The sequence below is a fragment of the Perca flavescens genome, chromosome 6, assembly GCF_004354835.1.
Source record: "Perca flavescens isolate YP-PL-M2 chromosome 6, PFLA_1.0, whole genome shotgun sequence".
NCBI classification, from domain to species: Eukaryota; Metazoa; Chordata; class Actinopteri; order Perciformes; family Percidae; genus Perca; species Perca flavescens.
Genome location: NC_041336.1, coordinates 18412704 through 18435736, shown reverse-complemented (window position 1 = coordinate 18435736; position 23033 = coordinate 18412704). Strand labels below are relative to the sequence as shown.

Here is a 23033-nt window from a genome sequence, read left to right as displayed (position 1 = left end):
TGAACATATACATGTACTAACACTAATAGCACTAAAACTACTGAAGACATTTTGTTCAAAGGTGTATATCTTGCAAAATAAAGCTGAAGCTGTGGAATTATTTACCTTTTGATGAAACATTCTCTAGCATAGATAGATAGACATTTATCGATCCTTTCGGAAATTCATCTTGCACCATACAGCTCATCCAATAGACAGACAACAGACCATAGACAACGGACAACAACAAGACCACCAACCCCTCCCTTCCCCCCGCACAACCACAATACACAATCCCGAATATCTCCACATCATTAAAAAACAGAAAAAAAATTAGCAAAGTACAGTGTCATTAGCACCAATGGGCTATCAACAGTAAGATGCATCATCATCAGTGGCATTTTAATATTATACCGTATGCAGTATTATTACCCAGAAAGGATTAAGTTATTTTCCCTAATTTATTTAGTAGTGTAATGCTGGTAGGAATGAATGATTTGCGAGCCCGGTTGGTTTGTAAGGACGGCACTCTATATCTTCTGCCTGATGGCCGCACCTCATACGCCTGGAATAGGGGATGTAGCCCGTCACCGCAAATATCTTGTCCTTTACTCCCTACCCTAGATTCGCAGATCATGGTCAAAGAAATTAACTGAAGTCCAGCAGTCTTGCCATGTTAACTATCCTGTGTAATTTACTTTTATTTGTCAATGACAAAGACAAGTACCAGGCAGTGGAGCAGAAAGTCAAAATACTCTCAACAAAAGAGCGATAGAAAAGGACCATCATGTCTTTTCTACTCTGAACTGTCTCAGCTTCCACATAAAATACAGTCGCTGCAGACCCTTTTTATAGATGGCATCAGTGTTGGTGTTCCATGATAGCTTAGCATCTATTATTGTTCCTTAGTATTTATACTCCTCTACCACTTCAATCCCTTTGAAAGAAAGTGGAAATGTATCTGACTTGATGATAATTCCCACTGGTCCCATTGCTGCTGGTAAGAGATGGAACAGGCTTGATATTTTCCATCAGAAAGGGGCAGCACAACATGTTTTTTTAAGATAATTTTTTGGGCTTTTCCGCCTTTTAATTGATAGGACGGCTAGGTGAGAAAAGGGGGAGAGAGAGAGAGGGGGAAGACATGCAGGAAATCGTCACAGGTCGGATTCGAGCTCTGGACCTCTGCGTCGAGGCATAAGCCTCTCAGTATATGTGCGCCTGCTCTACCCACTGATCCAACCCGGCCACGCAACACTGCTTTTTTGAGACTGCAGATTAAAGATGGTGTCTTTACCACCATCTCAAATCTGCATTAATTTATGTGATTGGCCACTTGGGGGCAGCACAATAAGCTGAAAACACAACATTGACCTATTATGACTTTTTAAATAAGGCAAACTTGTTAGCAACAGTTGCCTAGTTACACATTCAATTCAATTTACACATTTAACAGACACAGAGCAACATTAACATTCATTTGGAGTTGTGTTTTTGGTGACCTGCTGATTGTATTATAATAGTCCCTCTTTTAGCTTTTTCAGCTCCACTAGCTCCTGGTGGAAATCAGAAAACCTTAAGATCTTTCACATTACATGTTAGTTTGATGCTTTATTTATTAGAAAATATTGGTAAATTGATAAACTGACGATTTGAGAGGAAGTGGAGACTTTTTAAAATTGACTGTCTGTTTCTCTCCTCGCTGTCTTCAAGCAATAAACATCAGATGGCAAAGAAGAGTACTTCTCCGTTTGTCCCTGGTGTGGGAGGCACTCATGCCTCCAAGATCATGCAGTCTCTTTCCTCCAGTTCCAGCAACCTCTCTGGGTGAGTCCGCATTATTGTATGGTTTAATAAGTTGCTACTTGTGACACTGTTGCGCTGTTAAACATGCTCTTTTTCTCTTTGCCTTTTGTTTGTCCATCCATAGTGGAAGAATGTTGAGTGTCCAAAATATTGCTACGCCCACTTTCACACAGCCGTATCAGAGACTGCCCTCTTTGGCTCCCGGCCCCGCTCCTATGACCCACACGACAGCCATTATCCCACATCAGCCCGCGTACCGCGCCCCGACGGACCGCATCTTCTACCTGGCACACACTTGTCAGCCCGCCTGTCTGAATCGCGTCCGACCTGCAAGATCAGACATGCACAGAGGAAAGAACCCCCTCCTCACACCTTTACTGTATGATTTCAGACGCATGACGGGACGACGCAAAGTCAACCGAAAGGTAAATTTGAAGGAAGAGTAAAAGGAAGGTTGTGGATATTTGAAGCACTTAGCTAGAGTTACTCGCTCACCTTAAAATATTCAGTTCTTCTCATTCGCATCCTTGCAATTAAACTGAATTGTACAACTCTTGTCTCATCTACCTCTCAGATGTCCTTCCACGTGATTTACAAGGCTCCGTGTGGGCTTTGTCTACGTAACATGGAAGAGATCCAGCACTACCTCTTCCAGACTCGCTGTGACTTTATATTCTTAGAGATGTTCTGTCTAGACCCCTACGTGCTTGTGGATCGGCCCTTCCAGCCACAGAGGCCAGTCTATTACATTCCTGACATCACTAGTGGACGGGAGGATATCCCACTCTCCTGCGTCAACGAGATCGATTCCACCCCGCCTCCTAAAGTAGCTTACAGTAAGAATAACATTGAGGTGTGATAACAAAGGAGAGATTAATTTGGGCCAGGATCAGACTACAAAATATTTTTTTTGTCAGATTAAGCCAAAAAAGGGGGAACACCACAGATCAAAGTCTGTTTTCTTGGAGAGTACAACTGTATATGTTAAAAAAGTCACATGAAGCCTTTTGGGGCTCCAGAGAAAACTGAATAACATTTGTTAAAATGCCTCGGTTGGGTCTGTCCATCGTGACAATGTTATAGGAGTGCAATGCTAAATCAGTGGAGTCATTTTTTGCTGTGACTTGGCCGAGAGACACGGTAGACGTGCTCAACGCTCATTTATGTTCTAACACCCGGCGTCTGTTAGGTAGGCTGATATTGTGTAGTCTTATCCTGACATTAGTTTGTTTTCTAGTAGGTGTATTGATACATGTAGTTTGCCCATATGAGTACATCTAAACATTCTGCAAAGAAATTTGACACAGTAGGACTTAAAGAAAGATTTTTTTTTTTATTGTTGAATAGCTTGAATAAGATTAGTTTTTTTTTTTTTTTCTCGTTCATTTCTATTTGATCCCCTTGTTGCTCCTCTATTGATTTTTAAGTTTTTTTTATATAGTGTTTGTTATTCGTTTAACTTGATTTTAGTTTCCGGAGAGCTTTTTTTGTAAGCATTTAGCTTCCTGCTTCAACTGCAGATCTTATGTGCAGAAAGACATCAAAATAAATCAAAAATGATTACCTATCCATATAGCTGACTTTTGCTGCCCCTACCTCCTTTTGAAAAATCCATCTGGTCTGATTTATTGCTTCCTCTCTTCTCTTCAAGGTAAAGAGCGTATTCCTGAAGATGGAGTATACATCAACACCAGCCCAGACTTCCTGGTTGGGTGTGATTGCACCGACGGCTGTCGAGACAAGTTAGTGAAGTTGTTTATCCGTGACCCATCATTTTTCGTATTTCTCCGACTGTTTATATCCTGAACACATTTCTTTGTGTCTTTTGTTACAGGTCGAAATGCTCTTGCCACCAGCTGACCCTTCAGGCTACAGGTTGTACACCGGGGGCACAGATCAACCCAAATGCTGGATATTTCCACAAACGATTAGAGGAGTGTCTCCCCACAGGGTCAGACATTGCATATCCTCAATCTACAGAAAGACTAATTTACTCTTACTCCTCAAATTCTCACAAGCAGATATTTACTTTTGAATATAACGGCTAATTTGGTTGTCTAATCTCTCTCTCTCTCTCTCTCTCTCTCTCTCTCTCTCTCTCTCTCTCTCAGGATCTACGAGTGTAATAAGCGGTGCAAATGCTGTGCTCAGATGTGCACCAACCGGTTGGTGCAGCACGGCCTGCAGGTGCGTCTCCAGCTCTTCAAGACCCAAAACAAAGGCTGGGGCATCCGCTGTCTGGATGACGTGGCCAAGGGCTCCTTTGTCTGCATCTATGCTGGTGAGAAAAAGGAAACGGACTTATGGGAATGTTTTTTAAGGACATTGGTGATGGAAAGCAGGCACACATGCAGACATCCTCATCACTTAATTTTTTACCACGCAACAATAGATGATTTGATTGCAAAGTGACTTTTTCCTTTCCCCCTTTCTCTTCTAATTTACCAGGTAAAATCTTGACAGATGACTTTGCCGACAAAGAAGGTCTAGAGATGGGTGATGAATATTTCGCCAATCTGGACCATATAGAGAGTGTGGAGAACTTCAAAGAGGGCTATGAGAGCGAGGCTCACTGTTCGGACAGCGAGGGGAGCGGCGTGGACATGACGAGGTTAAAAATCCAACCATCCGCTTTAGTATCATCTAACCCTGTGGGGAGACCGCCCAAAAAGGGTGAGTCCAAGTCAAAAGGTGAGATATTAAAGGGTTCTATTGGTCCAGTGGACCTGGGGAGATTCTCTGTGGTGTGTACGTTTGACCCAAGCTGACATTTTATCTTCCTCCTTCTCCACATTATTATTATTATTATTATTTATTTATTTTTTTTTAAATCTGTCGCAGCCCAAAGCCCAAGCTCATCAGGAGATAGCAATGACGATGAGGACAAGGATTCAAAAAGTGAAGATGAAAGCGACAGTTCAGACGACACGTTTGTGAAGGAAAACTACTTCTCTTCTAGCTCTGTGTGGAGGAGCTACACCACACGTGGTCAGGCCAAGGGCAACAAGGAAGGTGAGCTGGTGGCATCTTTAGGAGGTGTGGGAAGAGGTCAATGTTAAATCTTAAATAAATTGGATACATAAAACTATACAGCACTGAGCACATGGCACTTCCTGAATGTGCAAAACATAACAGAATATGTAAACAGAAATGTTGTTAGGCCTACATTAAATTGTAAACAGAAATAATCGATTATGAGCCTGCCGATTATCGATGCAGCATCGTCCATGTCCACGATTTGATGCATCGATTATTTGATTCATTTCAACACCTCTATTAATTGTAAGGCTACTTGCCATACTAATCCAAAACCATTTCACTCACATTGCATTTATGTTAAGCTTTCAGATTTTTTGAGATTACTGTTTTGTCTTTTCACACACCTCTCTCCTTCCTGGTCCAGGGAGTCAAGACAGTAAAGATGGATTGAGTGCATCAGCCAAAGGAACTGATGACGAGAAGCCGCTGTCCATGCCAGAGGAGATGGGGAAAAACAAAGTGGCTTCCTGGCTCACCAGCCAGAGTCTGAAGAAGGTAGGAGTACAGAGGAGATAAAGTAAGAATGTTTCAAGGAAGTGGGCTCTGTGTGCACAGAGAAATTTAAACGTAACCCTGCTGCTTGTCCTCATCAGACCTCTGTTATCTTTTGTAAGAGGATAGATAGTAAAAGGTGGTTCTCATTTTGTATTATGATTGTCTTGCACAATTATCAATAACCCTTTTCTGTTTTCCATCACAGGAATCTGGAGACAGCAAGAGGTGTGTTGGGCTTGCCAAAATATTCTTAGATATTTAGGTTTTCCAGATTTTAAACATATTTTATGTAACAATAATTCGGCAACTCTGCGATCAATAACGTCACGTAACATGTTAGATTGCTGTTAAGATTAATTTTTCTGTTTCTTACAGCCAAGTGAAGTCAGAAACGGGGAAGAAGCAGGATGTGATGACTGTTTCTGACAGCGATGACGTTCAGACCATCAGCTCTGGATCTGACGACAACAAGGAGAGAGAGAAAGTCCCCACAGGTGAGGAGAAGAGAAGGAACAAGTTTAGAATTTACACCACACTTATAATGCCCGCATGGTTTTGACTGTTGTCACTTTTTGTATTGTCTTGCTCCTGCTGCTGCTGTTCTGGCTCAGGCGTGACTAAGAAGCAGGTAGCAGTGAAATCTACACGCGGCATCGCCCTGAAGAGCGGCCACGGGATGATGGTGAAAACGGGTGCACCCGGAGGCGGGGGAGGGCCGGGGGGTCAGGGAGGAAAAACAGGACAGCAGAGGCAGTCTGGGGGAGGCGGGGACAACACTCTCAAAAGCACCCGTCTGTTCTTTGATGGCGAGGAGTCCTGCTACATCATTGATGCCAAGTTGGAAGGAAACCTTGGGCGTTACCTTAATGTAAGTGTGTGTGGATTACAGGATCTCAGTGTATGACCGTTTGATGTCACTTTAATTATGTCCCTATGTATTTATCTTTTATTTTATCATCTCTGTGTCCTCTTTGTATTACAGCACAGCTGTAGTCCTAACCTTTTTGTCCAGAATGTGTTTGTGGACACACATGACTTGAGGTTTCCCTGGGTGGCGTTTTTTGCCAGCAAGTAAGTGTGTTTTGAAACCAATTTTAATTTAATTAGATCGCGTTATGAGTTTTTGTCAACCTCAGGAGCCGTAGGAGAGTGATGCTAGGCTTGATGGGGTGTTTAGACCGGAAAAAAAACTCCAAAGAGTAAGCTTTTAACCAGGAAGATCACATCAACCTGTTTTATACAGTAGCAGCTCCAGCTATTAGTCCAGGAGAAGGCAATCATTAATGTAGGAATCAATGCACTGTATTGTCTTGATGTTGACATATGGATGAGCTTTTGCTTCTTCACTCACTTGCCTGCTTGTGTCCTGGTGCAGGCGGATCCGGGCCGGCACAGAGCTGACCTGGGACTACAACTATGAGGTGGGCAGTGTGGAGGGGAAGGTGCTGCTCTGCTGCTGCGGATCCACTGAGTGCAGAGGAAGACTGCTGTGATCTGCAGCCATCATGGACTTCACTGCCTCTGCTGTGTGTGTAGGAAACTTAGAGAAGCCGTTTCAACACTGTAACTTTTTTTTATTGTGTATTTTTAAGTTGATCTATGTATTTTATTACTGTTGTTTTGTTGCCCTTTTTTTTTTTTAATATGAACATTTTTCCTGATTTGTCTCATTTTATCCATGACAATTTCCTTTACATCTTAATAAAATGCAACTTTCTTCAATGAATCAAAGCTCCCACAGCTGCTCTTTTGTGAAACAACATACAGTAGGCCATGGCCAAGAGAAATGGTAGAATTTCAAGGTGAACCAGTTTCATTATTATGGAAAAGATTGTGATGAAATGAAAAATCCAGTCAAATAGCAAATGTAGAGGCAGAAGTTATGTTCATAAATACATAATTATAATATTTTCATCACAGTATATAATATTTATTGCTGCACAATCATTATCTGGAAAAAAATACATTATGTAATTATGTTATTACTATTTTTCTATTCTCTTAAATAAAATGTATTACCGGAATATTACGTTTCTGCATATAGCCTATCTAATAGCAAAAAGACCTTTATTTTCAGTAGCTCACAGTAGCTGACCAATCGCCTTCTGAAACTAAAATAAACATTCATCTGCTTTCACACGTTGGACCAAACCCGCTCGGATCTAGAATAGTATCTGCAATTCATCAGCTATTTAAATCAATTTTAAAAGATGTTTTACTACCCCACAGTTTTGAAGCGGCATACAGGATGTTTTTCTACAATCTGGTGAGTAAAATCTTCTCTTTACTGTTTTAAACCGATTTATAGTTTAACTGGTGAAGTTATAAAATGGCTACTCATAGTACGTTTTTGAGGGATTATTAGCCCGTTATTAATGGTTAATCGCTCAAACTGGGTTTATAATTGATTATAAGTTTTTTTTTTTTTTTTAAGAGACTCGACTTCAACGCTGCTGGTTTATTAATTAAAAGTATAGTACATTTTTTAAATAATACAACTATTAAAAATCCACCTTAACGCCTCGCCATCGTCCCTCAAACTTCAGAGTGTATGGCCCAATCTTCCTTTTAATCTCTTTAAGTAAAGACCCTACTTATCAATTAAGTGGCAAAAATACTTTCATAATTAATGTAATGACTGACTGAGATGCATACATGTTTCCCTTGGTCTGTTAAAGGTGTTTTAAGGTAGGATACACTTTACTTTAGACATTTTGTTCCTAAGTGAAGAATTGTCCAGCGCTTACAACCGACGCACTATTTTTTTCTTAATGAGTTTTTAATATATTTTAACGTTTTCCCCTATTTAAAACCTAGATTTCAGATTCTCCATCATATAAACTACGCACACTTTTGGACCAAACACAGGAATCAGTATGAAAAAAAATAAGCCCAGAGTGCAGGTGCATCAAAGATAACAACTATCTGGCAACATTGACACTGCCGCCAAAACAATAAATCTAAGAAGCCTTTGAAGGCTTTTTTTTTTTTTTTTTTTTTTTTTAACAAAAGACAACAGCTTTGAAGATGAGGTGAAGGTCAAAGGTTACATTTTGACAAAGAAAGTAAAAAAAATCCATGTAGGCTTGTAGTTGCAAATATGACCCTTTATTTCATGTGTTTCTTAATTTGTCCAACTCACATTTTCTTGAGTGACATGAGTATTGTTAGGGCAGACTGACCAAGGTTTAAAATGTTAGGGTTCATAAATAATAATTCAGGATTTAAGGGATAAAAGACAACACTTTGCACAGTATTACACTGTATGCATAATGGAAAAAAAATGCTCATCAAAGAAATTAAATGACTGACGTATTTTTGCCTGCAAGACGTGTTTTTCCACAATCCTGTTCAGTTTAGGCTTAAAACACAAATGAATAGTTGCTTTAGTCCTACAATGGTGAACTGAGCTCTTACTTTATTAATGTGAAGCAGGAATATAGCATAAATAAAACCATTTTAGACAGCACAGATGCATTAGAAAGAAGGCTCTCAGAGAGGGTGGTGTTTAAGATAGGTAGGGGTCTTAAATGGGCTCCTTCAGTGCTCCTTTATTGATCACATTCTGTATTTAATAATGCGCTTATGTGATCATTTTAGTGTGCTGCTGGGAGTAAAATCATGTGTGTGCGTGCACATGCTTTTTGTCGAGGGTTTAGATACACCAGAGACCTCCTAACCTAAATACCAGTTTTTAATGGTTGCTAGTGCAGATTACTTAAAGCTCTGATGAAACAAGATCATATCAATGCTCTGTGTCCATTTCAGGCTGGTTGCTACAAAAGGCATCAGGGTTACTCGCCGGGATTTCCTAAAAGTCAACGTCCAAAGCACCTGGTAAGAAATGATTTTATTTATTGTCACATATTTGCAATTGTCTGAACTGTGAATCTGTCCAGTTACAATAAAGCTAATGCCCGTACAGTGATGACATCATGAGCTACGTGCTGGAGCAGGTACCACCCCCTCAGCCTGGTCTGCCACGACCTCGCTTCTCCCTCTACCTCTCCTCCCAGCTCCAGTATGGCGTCATCCTCGTCTACCACCGCCAGTGTGCTATTCTCCTGGGTAAGAAGTTGTCAACTGACTGGAGGAAAGAGACAATGTGCACTGGTTCTTGACTTTTATCTTGTGTCCTTCCAGCTGAACTTCAGTCCATCGTGGGCTATCTGTTAAAACAGAAACAGAAACAGAAAATTGATATGGATGAGCACGCCAGGTGAGAACAGGTGCTCAACATTTCACACTTTGTCTGCTCTTACAAACACAAAGTCAATCCTGTTTCTTGCTGCTGGGTCTCGTGTTGGCTTTCAGACAAGCCCTGGACTTCCCTGATGCCCTGTCTCTCCTGGAGGAGACAGAAGGAGCTCTTGACCCTTTATTCGGAGTGATGGACATGGGAAAAGCCATGCCCAGTCCTAATACACTGATACAGGTACCCAAATAAGGAAGGAGATTTGACACTTGGCAGGCAATTGGAAATCATGTACATATGAGTACTGATAAAATGAGTGTCTTCTGTGTCTCTCAGATGGGTCAGGAGTATCTGAGAGAAAGCTCTCCTGAGCATCCTGAAATGACCAGTCCAGCTTCTGCTGCTGCACCAGACAGTGGTAGGATGACTTGATGTGCTGTAACGGCATGAATATAATGATCTCTTCAGGGCTGTGGGTCTTTTCAGCAGCAGAAAATAAAATGTACTGTAGGAAATAACTCTTGATAAATTGATAAATGCAATAAAATGCCGAAACAAAAAAAAGAAAAATATTATTTAATAAGGGCTAACTTGGGCTATATTTAACTGATAATACAATATTAGACTAACAGAAAGACTAAGTAAAGCACATTGTAGATCAAGCTGATCATTTAACGGACATCAATTTTAGATACACTTTCAAATATAATTGTGCACTGAGGGAGGACTGGATTTGACTTACTTTGGAAACACATTAAGAAAAGATCCTTTAATGTCTAGTATAAACAAAAGAAATGATTACAGCAAGCATGCTTTAAATGCTAAGTAAAGAGAAAACACAAGGCCTGTCCTGATTATTTGATTATAAGCATTAATGTGCAGCTTAACAGAGAGATGTACAGAAATGTACAGTTTGTTGGATTGTGTGCAGTGATATGCACAGAAATACCAACAGGTGACAGGAATAGACAGAACTCCGGCAGAAATCCAGAGCAGCACAGAGCAGAGAGATACTCTAGGTCAACTCAAGTCAGGGCAGAGCAGACTGACTTCAACATCCTCCTAATTGTCCAAGGCGTAGCTGCTAGCGTGGCATTCCCTCATGCTCTGCAACTGACTAGCTAGCAGTACTTACTGCGCATGTGTGACTCCCAACAAAGATGGAACAGAAGTGAGATGCCTCACTCTGTAGCTAAAACAGAGAGCTCAACACACAGGGTGAAAAGAGGAGCTGCAGCAATGTGCAGTGCAACAAATATATGGTGTTTTCTGAAAATTAAACCACATAAACCTACTCTGGTACAACCTCTAAATACAATTATGAACCTGAAAATTTGCATAATAGGAGCACTTAAAAAAAAATTAATGTCACCCATATTTTCCCCAGGCATAACTGCAACTCCAGAAGCCATTACTCTGAGAGAGACAGAGCCTCTCACTATCCCTATTGCAGAGGTACAGCTGTCAAAAGAAGCTCATGCTATGAAATACGTACATATTTTTGTATCCTGCTGGTCTTCACTTGCATCCATCTTTCCCTCCTCTCTTCCTTCTTCTCTCTGCTAGTTTGAGGGTGAGGAGCTTATCGATCAGCATCCAGAGACAATTGACTTCCTCTTGGCCCAAACGGATACCTTTCCAGAAGGTGCGTGATACAGCTAGGAGCTCCTTTCTCTCGTGAGACAAGGGTGACATGAGAGAGTTATATTTTTTCTTCCCTAAACCTTCTCTATCAGGAGATTTGGAGATGCCAAGAGAAGACGTGACACCAGGAGAGCAAGAGGGGGAGATGGAAAGGGGCGGAAGTGAGGAAGACCTGGAGAAACCGAGAACAAAAGAGCTCACAGGATCCTCTATCGAGTAAATTATCCAGATTTGCATGGAAACATCAGCACAGACACACACAGATCCACACAAGCGCACAATGACTGTGTTTCTACCTGTGCCAGATTACAGCCCTCCACTCTCTCCAGTGAGTACGCCACGTTGTTGCCTCAGGAAGAGCCAGACCTGGCCGTGGAGAAGCCTGGACCCCCCTCAGACCAGCTCACCCCCGTCTCTGTGCCCGTCCTCCCCTCCCCACCATCTGCAGTGGAGGAACGTCAAAGACGAACTCTACAGTCAGAGGTGCCAGCTTTTTTTTTTTTAACTTATGTGCAAGAACCACAATGTCTTTTAAATCAAACTCACATTGATAAAGTGCCAGGAGTTTTACTTTCTAATAACTTGTTCAGTCTACAGTTATAAAGTTATATTATACAGAAGGCTTGCATCGTGTGGACGCTCTGACAGTTTTATTGTCATTAGGCTACTTTGAATTCCTCATGGGGACGGCAGAAACTACACACTATAGCTTTAAATAGATTGAGGTCCAGTGGTTAAAATGTCAATTGGAGGGCTTTTCCTGATGAATGAACAAATGTCAAGCTGAAGGGATGAAAAAAAGGGATTTTCCCCAACCTGGCAACCCAAAAGTTGTTCTTATTAAAAAGAGAAACTCAGACTACATTTGACAGCTGAAGGAAAGTTCTGGTAAATGTACTTCCCTCTGCCCTCCCATGCCCAGGATGTGCTGCCTCCAGAGGTGAGGAGGAGGAGGAGGAGGAGGAAGAGGCAGCTGATCTTCTTTGACCCGGAGACGCAGATCCCCCAGGAGGAGCTGCAGCAGCAGATAGACAACCCTCAGTTTGAGACCAGACGTCCACTGTTCGCACCGCCTCCTTCTCACAGGATGCGCCCCGCTGCTGAGCTCCTCGAGAATCCCTGCCTGCCCTGTCAGTAACACGCCTGGAAAAAATACAGAGCTCATTTCACACTTCTGACAGCCATGTTTCTAGGGTTGCAAAGGGGCGGAAATTTTCCAGTAAATTTCCAGAAACTTTTCCGGAAAGTTTAGCTGGGGAATTTTGGAAACATTCCAATTTGGAAACTTTCACTGGAATTATTGGAAATTATGGGAATTTGGGTGGGATATATGTGTCTATATATATGTCTTCAATCTGTCTTCAATCAGCTTCAATCTGCTGTAGAATGTTGGATTCTAGAAATGATCTGTGCAGTGGGTGTGGCCTCAATATTAGCCGCAAGTATGTAGTAGGCTAGCTTATCCTGATTACTGCGTGCGTGCATGTCATTGACGAATATAGGGAGGACAGTCAACTAAAATTGCGTTAAATCAGGTTCTTTTAACCAAGATTATGCTGCAAGATTGGGTTTTTTCAACAACATTTAAGTTCCCTGTTATGGACTAACCTTATTATAACAAGCAATATTAAAAATATTCAGTTTATTCCCATTAATTCCCATGGAAAGTTTCCAACTTTGAAAATTCCCGGAATTTTACAACCCTACACGTTTCCCATAAACACTGACCAGCAGCTTTTTTCATGTGTTGCACTGTAAAACATTTTTATTTACACCATAAAACAATCCAGCAGATTTCCTGTGAAATACAACCCAGTAGCACCAATTGTAAAATGTGAATGATTAAAGGCTGTTGATGATGGGGTCTCTAAAGGGCTCTAATGATTTATCGATATAAAGTGCAACACATTTAGTTTTTTTCCTCAGACTTCTCATACTCATCTGCAACTACTGCTATTTGGAAAGATGTGACTTAACTAACCTTTTCAAGCAATATACCTCAAAGCAATTTCTCCCCTGCAGTCTTGCCTGAAGAGGTGTTGTTTCTATGGAGACGGGCTGCGACCATTAGGCCTCTCTCAGGCTTGGACCAGCAGGTCGGGGAGAGAGGGCCCGAGTCCACCGACTCTGAAAAGGAAAGAGAGCGTGAGATGGCTGAGGCCGCCGAAAGAGAAGAGGGGAACCTTGAGCTCCTGACGGAGGTGTGGAATGATGTTTGTTTGTTTGTTGGTATCGATATCTGAAGCCTTTTTGTGCAGGGACAAGATGAGAAATGATGAAAAATGTATTGTGTTTATCTGTGTGTGAATGTAGGTCCCCAGAGATGTGGCAGAATCAGAGAAGTTGGATATTTCAGGTAACCCTTGTGTAAAAAGAAGACTATGGATTGTGGATGTGGATTCAAACCAGTTGACCAGGCACAGCCAGTTTGTGTTTAACTGGGGGTTAAAATGGTTCTCCTCAATGCGTTTCTACTGCAGTGACGTTCAGCACAAGCTGAAGTGGTTTGTGTCCTCCCTGGGGTGAGGCTGTGGTCAGAGGCCAGGGTTAGGCATGTATCACTTATGGTTAAGGGTTAGGGGAAGCCTCCAGAGAATGAGTGTGTGCCTGTGTGTGTATCTGTGTGTCCAGAACATGGTTCACTGCCGTTGGAGGGCTCCGACCAAAGGGAGGCGTCTCGAGAGCTCATCTCCCCTATGTTCACACCCGAGAAAGAATGGTAGGTGATCAAAGAAGGATATGTGAAGTGTGTGAGTGCAGTCATGCTAACGTGCACATGCGTGTGTGTTGGCAGGTCTGCTGTCTCCAGGTCTGTTTCTACACTGCAAGACATCCCAGAGGCAGTGGACGAGTTGCTGGGGAGAGCTGCAGCAGAGTCTCCTCCTGGGTAATGACCATGAACGCAACACCATCACTAACCAGTAGAAACTCAGAGCTGAGATTTTTTGTTTTTCCATTTGGTTAACTTTGGAGATAAGGATATGATTATGTGCTTGTGTTTTCATGTGTTTAGGCTGCTGCTGGATTTGCCCGAGCATGGAGAAGAACCTGTGCTGTTTCAGTCTCTTCTGCCACCAGAGGTCGACCGCAGAACTGTCAGCAACATTTTTCAGAGGCTCCTGGGTAAGGCATCAGTTTCAGTTATCCAATCATCCCTTTACCTGTGTTGAAATCATAATAATGTTACGGCATCAACAAAAAGCTCTTTAATAAATGTGTGGTCAGTGAGTTATGAGATCTGACTTTCGGTTTAGAAGAAAGTCTGAGTCAGGTTTTTGAAAATACCAAATGGTGTCACTAGTGGAAGCTTTAATAATGAGCTGGTAGGAGCTGAGGGACTAATAACACACAAGGGGGTTCATGTACAAGAGTTCATAGGAAAATAATTGGATTTAAAATAGAGATATTTCAACCAAATTTAGCTCCAGTCAAAGTTGTAGTAATTTTTTCATGAGCTATTATCCAGATTTTCCCTGACTTGGTCTTTTTGTGTAAAATTGAGGGTTTATTTACAGCGAGGGGATGTTTTAAACGCAGTGTTTGTGACTTGTCTGCAGAGACTTTATCGGCCAGGAAACTACGTGCGGAGCAGGACGAGCCTTATGGTGACATATTAATATTACGTGGAGCCAACTACGAAGAGGGGGATCTGGATTTGTGATGTGTACACGGTCACTCGAGTCCCCACGAGCCTCCAAAACAGACATCATTGTTCAGTCTGGTAGAAGATTATTTGTCTGTTCCTGACATTTCCTGTGTTCACTTCATCCGAGAGAAAAACCATCTGGATTTAAAACAATGTCATACAAGACAAATATGCATAGAAGTCAAATGTTTAGTTACTAATCACTTCATAAGATTTGTCATTGGTGTGACCTGTTGACATGCTTGAAATTATGGAAGTTTTTAAAACCTGCTGGTTTGTATAATTTCCAAAAGCAAATCATTGGTCCCTTTTGCTACTGTGACCTACAAGTTTATCAATTCTATGATATTTCAGATGAGTATTTTAACTATTTTTATGGTTGTATTTTTTCATATTTTTTAAAAGACATTACCTCATGTTAATCTGCACAGAAGTTCTGGTTAATCTAAGTTATGTGTCCCTTTGAACATGAACTACAAAATAAAAACTTTAGAAGAGCTCTGTCAGTTATTTCTGTAAAGAAAGCATGCACTGTATATTGAAAGGTATGTGTAGCATGCAGAGCAGGACAGGTGTGGCAAAACATGTTGCAGGGGTTAAGGAGGTGCAAAGAGGAGAGTAAGAAAGTTGAGTGAAACTGGATCTCTCCTCCCCCTGACCACATCTTGATTCTCCTCTTAAGACTTTCTCAGGGGGTTGTGACCAAAGTTTATTATTAGCATTTGTTGCAGCTCTCTCTTTCGCACCCTCTCTATCTGTCCTCTTCTCTTCGTCTCAATCAATCCGTCACTTTGTTTTTGTCTTGTGCTTTCTTGTTCACTTGTGTTTGATTTCTGCTTTTCTTTATTCCTATTAAGCTATTTTTTCTTCTGTCAGTTTTGTGCCTAGTTGTCTCACCTTCACTTCTGGTTTCCACTGGCAACGTTGCTATATTTGACTTTGTCACAACTCCATGTCTTGTAGTTTTTTCTGTGCCACTGCTTTAATATAGTTTTGACCGTCCTTTGTGCTTTTTTTCTCTCCGCAACTCCTAGTCGTCTAGTTTTCCTGCTTTTGCTTCACCTGCCTCTCTCCTTCACCGTAACCCCCCTCCATCTTCTTCTCTTCTCTTCCACTCAATCTCTTCTCATCTCTGAGGAACTCTGCACTTCTGTATCATGGGAAAGACAGAGCTGTGCTCTCTCTACAAGGCTTTTCTGGACTGTATTTGCCTCTGCCTCCCTGTAAGTCTCTCCATTTTCTGTGCATGCATTTTCTGTGTTTTTGCTTTAATTTTTTTTCTCTCACATCAGCATCGTGGTTGACTTTTGACCTGAAATCATCTGCACTATGTGGTGAGGTTTTATTCATAATTTTGTATTCAAGCTCTGCAAATCAAGTGCAGACTGCGTGTGTATTTACATGTGTCACTTGCTTTTGTGCATGGTCTATTTTGTGGCCTGTGTCCTCCAGTAAGTCTGCACATGCTTGGCTTCTGATATTAATAACAGTCTCAGAATGCGGATGGAAATAGAGCCTCAGCTCCTCCAAAGAGGCCAGAAGTCATTTGACATTTCTTATTAACCTCCTTTAGAACAAACTTAGGTCATCCGGATCAACCCTAATGTAAAAGCTTGCATTCTGGAGGATTTTATTTTATCACCGCTGCATTCAGAGTCTACAGTTATAAAAGAATACACAAAACGTAACGCCTTTCAATGCAGATTTGTTACTCTGTGTGTGCATTTGTCTGCATGTAAGCATTTGAATGCATCAGTCTTAGCCAAGGGTAAATCCACCCAATGACGTTTAAGACCCTGAGGTCAGATGTCACTCACTCTGTCTCAGAGAGGCACAGAGGCAGGTTGATCTCTACCCATTATTTATTTTTTTGCTCCACCTTGTTTCCAGCGAAGCAGCAATGAGGCTGCAGGCGACAATGAGAGGGACACTGAGAACGGCCACCTGATTTACAAAAGCGGGGACGTCCTCGAAGACAGATGTAAGTATCAGTTGGAATTGTTGGCAGCTTTTGTAAAAATGCTCCCGCTTTAACTTCACCTCAATCTCTCCCACAGATGAGATAATTGACACTTTAGGTGAGGGAACCTTTGGGAAGGTGGTGCAATGTTTGGACCACAGCAGGTAATTTGCTTCATCTAATAATGAAAGTTGGACCAATCTGCAATATGTGTTTATTGCTTTGAAACACTTTAACACACAGAGGAGGAGGTGGAATTGCTCTGAAGATCATTAAGAACTTGGATAAATACAGAGAAGCAGCCAAACTGGAAATCAATGTTCTGGAGAAGATCAGCGAGAGAGATCCAGATAACAGACAGTGAGTAGTTTGTAATTTTGACTCTTTTTCTTTCTTTTACATTTCATCTATGTTTTTTCCCCCCCCTATCAGTCACTGTGTGCAGATGCTGGACTGGTTTAACTACTACGGCCACGTGTGCATCACCTTTGAGCTGCTGTCTCTCAGCACCTTTGACTTCTTGAAAGCAAACAACTTCCTGCCTTATCCCGTTAACCAGATCCGACACATGGCCCACCAGATCTGCGACGCTGTCAGCTGTGAGTCCAAGATGCATCACATCAACTATACCACTTTTGCGTTTTTCTCTTGTACCTCTGGATCAATGTCAGTGATGACAGTAAGAGGATTATTAACAGCTGTCCCACTGATGCAGCAGCGATCAAGCCAGGTAGATACAGTATGTCGAGGGTGACTGTGACCTGAAGATGATAGAAGTGTTCCTGACATCCAACCCCATACCAGATTAAAGTGAAAGACAAACACAACTAGGGCTGTGACTTACAATTATTTTTCATTCACGATTTTTGATATACATACACTATCATGATGTCTGATTAACAAAAAACTTGACCAGATGAGGGCGTTTGCTCTCTTCTGTTAAATCTACTTTCCCTCCTCCTGCAGTTCTCCATGACAACCAGCTGACTCACACAGACCTGAAGCCTGAGAACATCCTCTTTGTCAACTCAGACTACTCCCTCGTATACAACGCTGAGAAGGTAAACAACTGCAGGCATGACGGCTGGGACCTTCAGGGGTGAAATAAAATCCGGATGTTAAATAAAGAGGGATTAATGCAGGCAGATACGGTATTTGCTTCGTGGTATGGAAATTTTGCTGAGCAGAACCTGTGAAACCAGCCACATGTTGGTTACAGGTGCACATATTGATCCAGGTTGTGTTTGCTGACCTCAGCGGAGCAATGTGTAGCATCTTTGATGACATTTTTTTTTAAACCTTGAAGGCTATAATAAAAATTTTAAAAAATCTAATTTTATATCTTAACTTGGGTATTGTTTTCATAGTTTTGACCATCATTTTCTATTGGTAATAATAACCTCAAGTAATTGTTGAGATCTAGGAGCACTGCGGTATCACTATGAAGAAGTCATATAAGGGAACGTGACACGAGCCAATCACAGGTTTGAACCATAGACTGTATATTAATATAATATATAATAATATTAACAGTCTGTGGTTTGAACTAAACCCCAAGGTTAGCCAAACTTATTTGAGTAAGAAAACAAAAGCACACGGTATGGTTATTAGCTACACAATTTGTGTGTCATAGCAGTTTTCTTTTGCAGACTACTGGTTAAACTTTAACCTATCATACTTAAAAGAAAAGTTCTCTATTTTTGGAAATATGCTTATTCACTTTCTTGCTGAGAGGTTGATAACCACTGCCATATCTGTACTGTAAATATGAAGCTACAGGCATCAGCCATTAGCTTAGCTTAGTTTAAAGACTGGTAGCAGGGAAAAAAGCTAGCCTGGCTTTGTCCGAAGGTTACAAAAACCCACCAACCAGCTCCTCTAAGTAATTACCTTTTGAATCTTATTGTAATGTCAACATGTCGAACTGTTCCTTTAGCATAGTTGTGTGTGCACAGTTTTCCTTTGTAACGGGATTATTACCATCACTGGTGTGCTAGTTTAATTCAGTAAAGTGCTGTAGATCTGGCCAAACAGTTGGCTTGTTTACTTTCTGTCTTCCTTTAGAAGTGCAATGAGCGGAGAATAAATGACACCACAGTGCGGCTTGTTGACTTTGGCAGCGCTACTTTTGACCACGAACACCACTCTGCCCTCATCTCTACACGGCACTACCGAGCTCCAGAGATCATACTGGGTAAGATATGTTGATTTAGACCGGGGATTTAGTCCTGTTCAGTTGTTTTGAAGGTTTTGTCCCTCTTCGCTCTCCCACAGAGTTGGGTTGGAGTCACCCGTGTGATGTGTGGAGTATCGGCTGCATCCTGTTTGAATACTACGCAGGCTTCACACTGTACCAGGTCACAATTATATTGGTAAAATTACAGCATGCTGAAAGTGGTGTGATTTGGATCTTGTTGACGTGATCTTCACTTTCAGACTCATGACAATAAGGAGCATCTTGCTATGATGGAGAGCATACAGGGACCAGTTCCTCAGAGAATGGTTCAAACGAGCAGGTAACACACACTCCCGTACACACAAACACACATGCAAACTTTGTCTGACGAAACTGAATTTTTTCTCACAGAAAGCAGAAGTATTTCCGCCGTGGGCGTCTCGACTGGAATCAGTGGTCCAAGGCCGGACGCTACGTAAAAGCCAAGTGCAAACCATTAAGGGTGAGCTGAGACCGGTGCAAACTTTCAAACATGAGCCAAGTACATGAACTCCCTTGGACGACTTGCTTCTCTCTTTGTTTCTTCAGAAGTACTTGTTATCTCACGGCACAGAACACCACCAGTTGTTTTACCTCTTAGAGAGGATGCTGGAGTATGAGCCCTCCACACGCATCTCTCTTTCCTCTGCCCTGTGTCACCCCTTCTTCCTGCCTCTTCATCATCCAGGAAGGAGTCAAACCTGGAGGAACAGCTGTGATATGAGCAAATGAACCTGAATAGACAACTGACTCTACGAGGACCATACCAGTGTGTTTGCAAGTTTTAGTTTCTCAACTTCAAATCAGAAGAAAGTAACTGAAAGAAGGGCTTAAAGTGCCCATATTATGAAAAAATCACTTTTTCTGGGATTTGCTACCTCGTTCTCAATGGCAAAGCATTGTGCTACAACACACACAAGTTCACCATAATCTACAAAAGAACTACTTACATGTGCTCCCTCGTTTAGAAGTATCCCAGCTAATCCTGCCTTGTAACTGACCGAAGTTGGAGAAACAGCCTTTTTTTTACTGTCTATGGAGCTAGCTGACATGATCTACGATCTGATCTACTGCGCATGTGCGAGTGCAATCAAAGATAGTACAGAAGAAAAGATGTCTCACTCTGTAGCTAAAACAGAGACCTGAACACAAGGTGGAAAGGGGATCTGCAGCAGTGAGAGAGAGCTGTGCGGTACAACAAAAATATGGTGTTTTTTAAAAATTAAACCATGTAAACCTATTCTGGTACAACCTTAAAATACAATTATGAACCTGAAAATGAGCATAATATGGGCACTTTAAAAAGTTATTATTATAGTGTGCACAATGTTGAAAAAAAAAGTTGAAATACTGTGAGAAATCTTTGGCTTTATGGGGGTAATCATGCCGTGAGCCCAACAGGAATATTCCCCCGATGCAGTCGAGACCAGGGTGGTGGTGAAAGAGTGAAGAACAATAGCTGAAGATTTGAATGCATGTGATATGGAGCGAGTTTTCGAGAGAGCTCAGTGGAAGAACTCACGGGACGGGTGGTTCTGATGACATGGGGTTGAGGTGGGTCATGTCAATCAGACACTGAAATAACAGAAAGGAAGATTTGTTTGACACCAAAAAGCTAATTGGTGACACCCTTCAGTCAGCTGATTGAGTTCTAAATGGGAAAGAAATAGCTGACTCTTTAAGTGCTAAATGCTTCTTTACAGTCACATTTATTTAGCATTGGTGCTGAGCGGTGCAGGTGGTGCACAGTCGGCTGAAAACGACACTGATAAAAGTGGTGAGAGTGAAACAAAACAGTTGAGAAAACAATGAGCTGAAAGACGCTGGAACTTTATAAAGCTAAGGCGAACTGCAACTCACAATACTGCTGAGGGTGGCCAGTGCTCCTGTAATATTAAGGCTCTGGCCCCCCCAAAACGGTGGCAAGTATTTTTATAAAATCTTTTAATCCCACCTTTATCCCAAAAGAAGGGGATATTATTCATGTGCATTGATAAATAAAATGTAGGTTACCACTCAATGAGTATTCTTTTGTTTATTGTTATATGTGTATCGTTAGTCTTTGTAACACTTCTGCTTAAATAATTTGGTGCCCCTAAAATCGCATGTGGCCCCAGCCTGGCCCCTCCATTTGAAATGGTCTAGAACCACCACTGAAAATTAAAACTGTATCTCTAAAATTTCGAAGATACAAAAGTATCTTTTTAGTTTTATGCTCTGTCATTTATACCTTTTATAACAATATTTTTGGTTTTTTAAAAAAGTTTGTATTGAACGACTTCTTTAGTGGTTTAATAAATTCAGTTCTTCTGTTGTCATGTTTTGATTGAGGCAGAGAACGGTGTGCACACACACACACACACACACACACACACACACACACACACACACACACACACACACACACACACACACACTCTCACACACTCTCACACATACTCTCACACATACGCTCTCTCTCTCTCCTCACTGGCATATTGATGGATTGCAGCTCAGCAGAGAGCATGGTCACCAGGCTGAGCATGAGTGTGTGCTTGCCAGTTTTTTATCTTCAGCCTTGGCAGAGCAGAGAGAGACGTGTTGTCAGCGTATTTGTGTTTGACTTGATGAGACCTTATGACCTCATTTATTAGCTAATTTAAAGCTGCTGAGCATGATGATGCTAAAATTAAAAGGCATTTTAATGAAGTAAAGACATATCTCTTTGGGTATGTGCATAGACTTCATCCCATTTACTTGTTGTTTCTCAATACCAAACATAGTTTTTTAAAGCAGCTACATGGAGTTTTCTGTGTAACAATCTCAATTTAATAGTGATGCCTCTATATGACCTACATAAGCAAACAAGACCATCAGCGAGAAGATTGGCTATTTCTATATAGTAATTCTTAATGCTTGTTCCCAGGTCTGATTATTTTACTGCAAAATGTTCAAATCTTGGGACTTAACATGCTTGAGACAAAAGACAGGTGTCAGGTGAATTTAAACAAAGTGTTCATTAATTTTAGTCCAATTTATTTTAAAGTATCACAACACCCATGCAGGCAGGTATGGTTGGGTCGAGCAGGAGGCTGAGGCCACCACTGAATAGGGCTTAAACAGGTGGTATAACAGGCTAAGACACCCTCCTGCAGTGCACACTGTCAGCATGTGCACCAACCTAACCTAACCGTAACCAAAAGGTCCGTGAAATCCGTGTCTCTGCCAAAACTTTAATGAATCATCGGTGTAGTGTTTTCTCTGCAATAGACCTGAAACATAAAAGACAGAAGTAATTCTGATTTATTGTCAGCAAATTAGAATTACATGGTTATTAAAGGCTATGTAGAAGGAAATGTGAGAATGATGCATGGTTGTATTATAAGAACTGATAACAGAAATCCAAGATGGCATCTATTCATTTGAATAAAAAATCCTCACCTAGCGCTGCAGTAGGTTTCTTTGCTGCAGGACCATTTGGCCTATGAGGCAATTAGCAGCACGGCTGAACAGCATGCCGTATCCATCTGCCATATGATATAATGTAACAAGGAATTACACAAAAGTCTGACTATAATGTCTAGGAATGATAAAACAAAAGTCTCAATTTGGTCTCTGTTGCTGTTTCTGTTAGGCTGCAGATGTCAGTCCCTAGATTTGAGGAGTCCCTTTTTATTCCGCCAAAATAGTGAGGACTGTGATCCATTTAAATAAATATGTAGTCAAAATGTTTATGTTCACACAGCGAGTGAAGAGTGAATACCCTGATGGTCTTATTGGCTTTATTTAAAGCAATAATTTATGTTTTTTTATGTATATAGGTCATTATGCTAATATGTTATGATGAGATGTATACTAGAATTTAATATTACATTAATAATTAGTTTAGCTTTTGTGTAGAAGATACACCTTTTATGAGGTCTTGCATGAGCACATGTGTGTGTTAATGTGTTGCTTTTAGTGACTGGCTGTCACTTGGTTTGTCAGAATGATCCAGCTTTGCATCATAAATTGGAGAATATTAACATATTTTTCTCATTGCAATTTGTATGAGAAACTTGGCTTGTCTTCCTTA

At 41.2% G+C, this 23033-nt stretch overlaps 3 protein-coding genes across 5 annotated transcripts in view; all 3 read left to right on the top strand.

The window, feature by feature from the left end:
• setdb1b (SET domain bifurcated histone lysine methyltransferase 1b) overlaps window positions 1–7045 on the top strand; it is a 14518-nt gene extending 7473 nt beyond the window's left edge. The window contains exons 12-25 of the mRNA XM_028580769.1: window positions 1693–1806; window positions 1910–2210; window positions 2360–2621; window positions 3437–3527; window positions 3620–3736; window positions 3897–4066; window positions 4234–4476; window positions 4627–4797; window positions 5189–5319; window positions 5525–5544; window positions 5695–5813; window positions 5931–6187; window positions 6302–6390; window positions 6695–7045. Of these exons, the coding sequence (XP_028436570.1) occupies window positions 1693–1806; window positions 1910–2210; window positions 2360–2621; window positions 3437–3527; window positions 3620–3736; window positions 3897–4066; window positions 4234–4476; window positions 4627–4797; window positions 5189–5319; window positions 5525–5544; window positions 5695–5813; window positions 5931–6187; window positions 6302–6390; window positions 6695–6812 (2203 nt within the window). The 3' untranslated portion in view covers window positions 6813–7045. The remainder of the gene's footprint in view (window positions 1–1692; window positions 1807–1909; window positions 2211–2359; window positions 2622–3436; window positions 3528–3619; window positions 3737–3896; window positions 4067–4233; window positions 4477–4626; window positions 4798–5188; window positions 5320–5524; window positions 5545–5694; window positions 5814–5930; window positions 6188–6301; window positions 6391–6694) is intronic.
• Window positions 7046–7472: 427 nt separating this feature from the next.
• On the top strand, window positions 7473–15227 carry LOC114557686 (meiotic recombination protein REC8 homolog). 2 transcript variants are annotated; one of them, XM_028581306.1, is made up of 17 exons: window positions 7473–7585; window positions 9088–9156; window positions 9245–9387; window positions 9463–9538; window positions 9634–9754; window positions 9851–9932; window positions 10902–10969; window positions 11081–11159; window positions 11251–11374; window positions 11488–11641; window positions 12081–12288; window positions 13181–13359; window positions 13472–13514; window positions 13790–13877; window positions 13953–14045; window positions 14172–14281; window positions 14716–15227. In XM_028581306.1, exons 1-17 carry the CDS (start codon window positions 7530–7532, stop codon window positions 14817–14819), a joined length of 1797 nt encoding a protein of 598 aa, XP_028437107.1. In that variant the 5' UTR covers window positions 7473–7529; the 3' UTR covers window positions 14820–15227. The 2 variants fall into 2 exon arrangements, with proteins under 2 accessions (XP_028437107.1, XP_028437106.1); XM_028581305.1 differs by having other exon boundaries at window positions 11464–11641.
• A 311-nt stretch (window positions 15228–15538) lies between these two features.
• Window positions 15539–19884, top strand: clk2b (CDC-like kinase 2b). Of its 2 annotated transcripts, XM_028580157.1 has the most exons (11): window positions 15539–16027; window positions 16695–16785; window positions 16862–16928; window positions 17008–17124; window positions 17197–17363; window positions 17731–17825; window positions 18829–18958; window positions 19039–19121; window positions 19201–19280; window positions 19352–19442; window positions 19529–19884. In XM_028580157.1, the coding sequence occupies exons 1-11, from the start codon at window positions 15962–15964 to the stop codon at window positions 19709–19711; spliced, it is 1170 nt and encodes a 389-aa protein (XP_028435958.1). In that variant the 5' UTR covers window positions 15539–15961; the 3' UTR covers window positions 19712–19884. The 2 variants fall into 2 exon arrangements, with proteins under 2 accessions (XP_028435958.1, XP_028435959.1); XM_028580158.1 differs by lacking the exon at window positions 15539–16027 and adding an exon at window positions 16049–16138 and having other exon boundaries at window positions 16862–16882; window positions 17008–17363.
• The last annotated feature ends 3149 nt before the right edge of the window (window positions 19885–23033 follow it).